The sequence below is a fragment of the Myotis davidii genome, unplaced genomic scaffold (genome assembly GCF_000327345.1).
Source record: "Myotis davidii unplaced genomic scaffold, ASM32734v1 scaffold11, whole genome shotgun sequence".
Taxonomy (NCBI): Eukaryota; Metazoa; Chordata; class Mammalia; order Chiroptera; family Vespertilionidae; genus Myotis; species Myotis davidii.
In genome coordinates this window covers 2933837-2942039 of record NW_006285791.1, presented here as the reverse complement: position 1 = coordinate 2942039, position 8203 = coordinate 2933837, and the positions used below count along the sequence as shown (strand labels likewise).

The window sequence follows — 8203 nt, the reverse complement described above, 5'->3', positions numbered from 1 at the left end:
TGATGGCCACAATTGCACTAAAGGGGGAAAAAGGTAGAGTAATATGGCAGCTTTCATGTCTTTACCAATAAATATTTCATGCCCCTGCGGGTAAGGATTGAGAAATCAAATGTTGAATTACTTGACATTGCAACTATAGGAAGGCGGGGCAGGAGAGGTATATATTTAGGAGCTCACCATTCACCACACATAGACTCACAGACTCCCTGCCTACTTGCTTCCTCCATGAACACGGGTAAGTGGCTCAGTTGCTCCCACTTAACAACATGAATTGTTTCGAGTAATAATAGCAATTATGTGTTTTCTATCATACATGCATTGCTTTCTGTATGAGGGAATTTTACTTATTCTGTCAGGGAAAAATTCAAATACTTCATCTTGATTTGTCAAGATGTACTTATCAAATGTATTTCCCAGTAAAGAACCACTCTCTTAGGAGCTCTTGTGGAGAGAGGCAACCACATAGCCTTGAAGGAGAAGGCAGAGGTGCCTCAGGAGAGCTGGCTGGATGTTATCCACATGGTCTTGGCATCTGTTATAAAGTCTTTTCTACACAGATCTAGTCCAGCCAGTTACAAAGGAAAGATAAAAATGTTCTCTTACTTTCTCACAAAACTCTTAAAATAATAATTGTACTTTTCTTCTAATTATGAAATTAAAACATGTACTTTATAGAAGGTTTAAACAGTAAAAAACAAGAAACACTTGAGTTGCCAGAATCCTAAAACCCAAATACAAGTTGTTTCTTTAAGAAAAATTGATTAAACAGTAACCTTCTGTTTGGTAAAGTCATTATATAATGAATCTGCTGCTTTTCCAGGAGTTCCAGATCACACCAACGACACCATGAATTCACTAAGTGAAGCAAATACCCGCTTTGCATATGATCTGTTCCAGCTGTTCAGAAAATCAACAAAGGAAAATATTTTCTATTCCCCGCTTAGTATCACATCAGCCTTAGCCATGACATACTTAGGGTCCCGAAAACGCACTGCATCAGAAATTCAAAAGGTAGGTGTCAGCTTTCTTTCCTTTGACTAGATTGGCCTTATCCCTCTGTTGTTGTGTGTGAAGATGGTCACAGCTGGCTGTCCCCATAGGTAGCACAGGAGAAGCAAGTATTCCCATGACTGATCCAACTGCTTCCATACTCCTAGACTTCCTCTGGGAACTAGAATGAACCCCTACCACTGCCCACCAACCAAAGGTGAGGCTTAAATGGAGAATTATTGGTAGAAGTAATGCATTGACTTACATCCATGGAAAACATTATCACATGTGTCCTCAGCAATGAATGAATATGAATTGGATTCTTTGAAGGGGTTGGTTACAACCCAGCTTAGCTGTGTTATCTCAAGGAGAAAACTCTTACTAAAAGTGTTCTTTATTCTTTTTTATTTGTTTTGCTTTGGTTTAGGGTTTTTTTGTTTGTTTGTTTGTTTTTGTTTGTTTGGGGTTTAGGTTTACTTTTGTCCTTCCATTCTTTCTTTGTTTTTATTCTCTTAATTTCCTCTGCTGTAGACAGATCTTTTGAGTAAAGTTTTTTTGTTTCACTTCCTGTCTCTTTCAGGTTCTGCACTTTAATGAGGTCATAGAGAACACAAAAGGAGGAACCAAAACAGCTCAGGTGAGTCACAGCACTCAAGTCCAGAACGAGCATCAAATATCCAAGAGGGTCATAGTTTAAATTGGGAATTTCACATAAACTGTGAAAAGTCCATTTCTTAGGGGAAATCTTGGGCAAAATAAATTAGACAAACAGAGTTGTTGTTTTTTTATTTCATATTACATGCTCATTTATTTCATATTTTTGTTTTCCTGAGAGGAGATCAGCATTGTGAGTAAGAGCATGAGTACTAGAACCAAAAAGCTACCTTCAAATTTCTGCTCTGCTGTTCACACATTGTGACCATGGGCAAGATAAAACTGCTCTGAGCCACAGTGACCTTATCCCAATAAACTAGGGGCAATAAAAGAGCTGCTTCTATTCATGAAAATACATTCAAAACATTGCAACAGTGACTGGATTACTGGAAACCTTCATAAAAATAATGTGTTATTACTATTATAGAATAACTAGAGGCCCAGTGCACAAATTCATGCATGGGTGGGGTCCGCCAGCCCAGTATGATCAGGTCCAATCAGGGCCGGGGTGGCCGGGGGGAGGGGCTGTGGAGCAATTGGCCGTCAGGCCCCATCCCAGATTGGGGTGGGGGGGCTGATTGAGGGTGGGGCCAGATGTGGGGAGTGGCTGTGGGCAGTGGGCTGGCCAGCCATGCCCCCGAATGGGGTGGGCAGGTTGATCAGTGGCCAGTGGCCCAGAGGAGGGGCCGTGGGAGGTTGTCCAGCTGGCCCACCCCCATTGGTGTGTGAAGGGAGGGCAATCAGGGATGGGGCCAGCCTGGGAAAGGGGCCCCAGGCTGTAGTCACAGGCCCTGCCCCTGATTGGAGTGGGGGGGCTGATCAGGGGCGGAGCCAGCTGGGGGGAGGGGCCACAGGTGGTTGGCCAGCCGGCCCCACCCCTGATTGGGGTAGGGAGCTGGTCTGGGGCAGAGCTGGCCAGGGGGAGGGGCCACAGGGGGTTGGCCGGCCAGCCCCAACCCTGATCGGGCTGGTTCCCTGGCCGCAGTGGGCATCCTAGCGACTGGTCATTTGGTCATTACAGTGTTCCATTCACTGGCTTTATATATATATATAGACTAGAAGCCTGGTGCAGGAAATTCATGCATGGGGGGGATCCCTCAGCCCAGCCTGCACCCTTCCCAATCCAGGACCCCTCAGGGGATGTCTGACTGCCAGTTTAGGCCCAATCTCTTGCAATCCAGGACTGCTGGCTCCTAACCATTCACCTGCCAGCCTAATTACCCCTAACCACTCTGCCTGCCTGCATGATCGCCCCAACCACCTCTGCCTGCCTGCCTGATCACCCCTAACTGCTCTGCCTGCCTGTCTGATCACCCCTAACCACCTCTGCCTTAGCCGCTGCCACCGTGGCTTTTTCCAGAAGTACATCTGGAAGACATCCAGTATATCTGATCTAATAGCATATTACCCTTTTATTAGCATAGATAATGACTCTAATAATCATAATGGCATTGCTAAAATCATATAATTTTAATTAACTCACAAATGGATTCAGAAAAATAAGCATCCATCCAAGTATATTTTGGGAAATAATTGTATGAGATATATGGCTTATATCCTTAATAGTCCAAAACTCTGAGCTAGCAAGTGGAAGGCTCTGACTCAGGCAGGTCTAGTTTCAAAAATTGGCTCTGTGACATTGTATCCTTAGAGAACTTATTTAACTCTCTTATTTTCATTTGAATTAGACTAAAGACTTAGAGATATAGATGTAAAGTCCTTAGTCATGTACCAGGCACACACTGTTACCACTCTTCCAGGATGACCATTATGAGTAAAAAGCATAGATCCCAGTCAATCGTTCTTAGAAATAATTCTGCCAAGGAGAATAATTGAGCTTCATGTCACAGAATATTAAAACATGCAAGTTCAACATTCTCATACCATTGGTGGCTGTTAGAAATGACATACAGTCTAGTCCAGTGCTTCTCAACCTTCTGGCCCTTTAAATACAGTTCCTCATGTTGTGACCCAACCATAAAATTATTTTCATTGCTACTTCATAACTGTAATGTTGCTACTGTTATGAATCATAATGTAAATATCTGATATGCAGGATGGTCTTAGATGACCCCTGTGAAAGGGTCGTTCGACCGCCACAGGTTGAGAACCGCTGGTAGTCCTTAAGGAGCTTAAGTTTAGCTGGAGATTTAAGCCTAACCACTGAACCAATCAAAAGACAACCCAATTAGTGAAATGGTGCTGCCCCTATAGTTCACATGAGAAAAGGCTGGAGTATGTTAGAGCAGAAAAAAAAAAATTTCTGGATGAGTCAATGGGAGGATTATAAAGGATATATGAGGTAAAATACACCAAATATCAGAGAATAACAACAAAAGTCATCTATGGGGCTGCCAAACGTTACATATGGATCTAACAGACTTAAGTACATGGTTTAGTATTTACAATGTCAGAGAATTCAGCGAGCTCGTTTTTGATGTTTGAAGGTTGAAGAGTCGGGAAACGTGCACCAGCAATTTCAAAAGCTTCTGACTGAGTTAAATAAGCCCACTGATGCCTACAAGCTGAGCCTTGCCAACAGGCTCTATGGAGATAAGAAGTTTCAGTTTTTTCAGGTGAGTTTCATGGATCTGCCACACCTGTCGCCTGCCTCCTGGGTCCTCTATCCCCAATGACCAAATTGGGGAAATTGAGTCACATGAGCTTGGCTGACCCACCTGGGGATCATTTATTCATGGTATGTCAGTCAGGATCTCTCACCACAGTTCTGTCCACTGGAGTGTCCCCGAGCCTGACAACCCACCAGTAAAGTGTGGGTTTAGGGATGAGCTGATGTACTATAGTTGGTCATGATAAAACATAATTTAACTTGGGAATACATAGTTACTGATAAATTACTCTTAATTCCTCCTTTCTTCCTTCCCACATCAAAGGAATACTTGGATAATGTTAAGAAATTCTACCTAGCCAGTGTGGAATCTGCTGATTTTGTAAATGCTGCAGAAGAAACCCGAAAGATGATTAATTCCTGGGTGGAAAGCCAAACGAATGGTACAGTATTAGAGGGTCACCCATGAAAAGTCACCGTGAGTCCCCGGTGTGCATGAACCTGTGCTGACACTGCGTGGGGTACCAGGATACGGAGTCCACAGAGAGTCTGAGGGAGGGCACTGCGGATGGTGGCATGGTCCAAGTAAATGTGGACAGAAACAAGGGGAGCCCATGAGGGATCGGGAGAACAGCTACATGAAAATGCAGCTGGAGACTGATAGTATCTTTGTGGACCCCAACTCTCTGCTCAGACCCCATCTTAGGTTCACATCTTTTACTTTAAATCAGAGACTTAACTTCTGGATTACGATCCCTAAGAAAAAAGATGAGAAAGGGATCCCTTATCCTTTGTTAACTGGGAAACAAAAAGTTTTCCTGTAAATCCCCCTTCTTGCCACCTGCCTATCCCACTTGGCCATACCCACAGCTTCTTCCCCAACCACAGCACAGAGTTTGACAGTCTCCTTTCTATGAGCTGTATTCTCCCTCCCACCTGCAGCCCAGACTAAACCAACAGCAGTTTAAAGTGGGGAATGAAGAGGAGGACACCACAGGGAATGGCGGCTGACCACATAGAGTATGTGCTTCCGGTTATAGAGCTCGTGACATTGGCTCTAAAGAACATTCAGGCCCTAGTTCCCCTGAGTCATGAGAAATTTGAAATAAAAGGAAAAAAAAGGGAAGAAGGAAGAAAAGAAGAGAATGGAAAGGGAGGAAAGAACAGAGGGAAGGAAGGAGGAGGGAAGTCCAGGGGGGAGGGAGACACTGAGGGGGGGAAACGCATTTGTTGAAAGAGCAGATGAAATCAGTTCATCAGTATTCAGTGTGAGATGACTAAAGTCACCCTCAGAGAATCTGAACACCTTCCTAATCATAAAAAGGGTTGTCTTCTCCATGGGGGTAACTCCATCAGGCTGGTGATATAAGAAAGATTGTACCTTGTCTACTATTTGGTCATGGAATCACTAAAGTGGTGACTTGTATGAATAACTAATGATCACTTTAATTTTCAAAGCATCGTCCAGACAAACCACTTGTACCTTTCATGATAGACCTTCGTTTTTCTTTCTTTTGCAGAAAAAATCAAGGATCTCTTTCCCCAAGGCTCTCTTGACAACTCCACCATTCTGGTTCTGGTGAATGCCATCTATTTCAAGGGGCAGTGGGATGAAAAATTTGATGCAAAAAGAACTGAGCAGGGGCAATTTTGGCTGAACAAGGTATTGTCTATTTTTTACTTATATAGTGCAACGTAGCTAGACATACAATGTTCCATTTCAACACATATTTGATTAATGTGCAACTGCAGGTAGAGAACAGAATTTCTCACAGCTGCACTCTCTTATTTTATTTTTTACTTTATTTAGTTAGGAACCCTTAAAGAAACTCTTCTCTCTAACTCACAAATGTCCCAGATTATCTCTTAGAAAGAGGATGTGTTTGCTATCTCAATGATTTTTTTTTAACTTATACCTCCCTTGGCATTTGTTTGCCACACTAATTTACTGCAGGATACAAGCAAAGTTGTGCAGATGATGAAACAAAGCAATATGTTTAAGTTCACCTCACTGGAGGATATGCAAGCCAAGATCCTGGAAATACCATACAAAGACAAAGATCTGAGCATGGTGTTGTTGCTGCCAAATGAAATAGATGGTCTTCAGCAGGTAAAACCTTGTATCTACAATTCTTCTTTCTATTGCTCAATTTCCTTGTAGTACAATGCTTGTGTGGGCTGTTTATGGAAGCGGTGCTCACAGCCCATGGGTGATGTCTGAAGGGGTTCAAGATGATTAGGTTTATTGCATATAATATATACTTAGATATTACTATCTATTATAAAATATATATAACTGAATCTCCTGTATTTATATTTGCTGGAACATTTTAATCCAATGCTCAATTGTGTTCAATGTCCACTAAGAATCATGTCATTTGTTATTTTTTCCATCATTATAGCTTGAAGACAAACTCACTGCGGAGAAATTAATAGAGTGGACGAGCTCACGGAATATGAGCATGCGTCATGTGGATGTTCACTTACCTCGGTTCAAAGTGGAACAAAGCTTTGACCTCCAGGTCACTATGAAAGCCCTGGGGATGGTGGACGCCTTCAGTCCACGGGATGCCGACTTCTCGGGCATGTCAGGAAGCCGGGGTCTCATGATATCTGCAATCCTACACAAGTCCTTTGTGGAGGTGACAGAGGAGGGTACAGAGGCTGCAGCTGCTACTGGCGTAGGAATTTCTGTCACATCAGCACCACATTATGAAATGTTCCATTGTGATCACCCCTTCCTGTTCCTCATCAAGCACAACAAGACCAATAGCATTCTCTTCTTTGGCAGATTCTTGTCCCCTTAGATGCAATTAGCATGCTGCTGCTTTAGGGGGAGGGTAACAGAGTTGTTCCAGTACTTTGATTGCAGGAAATGGGTTCTCTTTAGCTTTCCTTTCCAATCTCATAGTCATCACTAAGAATGTAATAGGTGAAAGAGCATGTTTGTCTCTCTCTTTCTACAAATACATGTAGATTATTTCCCCTGATAATTCTGCCTTTGGGATAAAATGTTCAAGGAATGGTAAAAGGATATTTCAATACTCTACCATCTAAATGTGAAATACCACATTTTCTGCTTCAAAAATTATATCTACTATTCAAATGTATTAGCCTTACAACAATATTTCTTTAAATTTATTTACATCTGCTGTAACACTTCAATCCAATGTTGAATTGTGTACATTGTCTACTAAGAATCATGTCATGTGCTATTTTTTCTTTACATGTCTACATTTCTGATTTTATGAAATACATTGTCAATAAAATGGTGATTTATTCATATTACTTATTGCTTTTCTTTAGTCAAAGATGAAAGCCAAGCCTCACAAACTGCCAATGTTGAAATGAAAGGATACATACCCTCTTCCCTTATGAAATAATATTGTCCTCTTTTGGGGAAAACCTTCAATGGTTAATCTTGTCAGCTCCACCATTACAGGGCTCTGTCTGAATTATCTATGTTGTACACCTGGAGCATACACAGGGGTCAGCAACTATGTGACAAATGAATGAATGATTGACTCATTCTCTTTAAGTCACTCAGGAGCCTATTATCCTATCTAATAAAGAGGTAATATGCTAATTGACTGTCACACCCTCCCTAGATGGAGGCGCTCATAGCCAATAAAGAGGGAATATGCTAACTGACTGCCACACCCTCAAAGATGGCAGCACCCACAGCCACAAGATAGCAGCTCCCAATCCCATCAGCCCCCCAGTCACCCAGGGCGGGCCTGGGGCACAGGCAAGCCTCAGATGGCAGCTGCTCAGCTGCTCAGGACCACCCAAGGCTCAGGTAACCAGGGCCAGCTGAGGCTTGCAATGCCAGCAGTGGCAGCAGCAGAGGTGTGATGGGGGTGTCACCTTCCCCTGATCGCCAGGTTGCCTCCCACCTCTGAGGGCTCTGGGAATGTGAGAGGGGGAAGGCCGGGCAGATGGACCCCCCCTCCAATGCATGAATTTTCATGCACTGGGCCTCTAGTCCCT

General features: G+C 43.0%; 1 protein-coding gene across 1 annotated transcript; it reads left to right on the top strand.

Annotated features, from left to right (window-relative positions):
- The first annotated feature begins 201 nt into the window (after positions 1–201).
- SERPINB3 (serpin peptidase inhibitor, clade B (ovalbumin), member 3) lies at positions 202–7498 on the top strand. Its single transcript, XM_006756803.2, has 8 exons — positions 202–235; positions 821–1011; positions 1571–1627; positions 4092–4220; positions 4539–4656; positions 5734–5876; positions 6168–6323; positions 6616–7498. The coding sequence occupies exons 1-8, from the start codon at positions 226–228 to the stop codon at positions 7018–7020; spliced, it is 1209 nt and encodes a 402-aa protein (XP_006756866.1). The 5' UTR covers positions 202–225; the 3' UTR covers positions 7021–7498.
- Positions 7499–8203: the final 705 nt, after the last annotated feature.

Excerpts from the sequence above, each read along its gene's own strand:
- SERPINB3 (XM_006756803.2), top strand. Across the intron at positions 4,221-4,538 it reads AGAAGTTTCAGTTTTTTCAG|GAATACTTGGATAATGTTAA; the intron begins GTGAGTTTCATG and ends CCCACATCAAAG. Across the intron at positions 6,324-6,615 it reads AAATAGATGGTCTTCAGCAG|CTTGAAGACAAACTCACTGC; the intron begins GTAAAACCTTGT and ends CCATCATTATAG.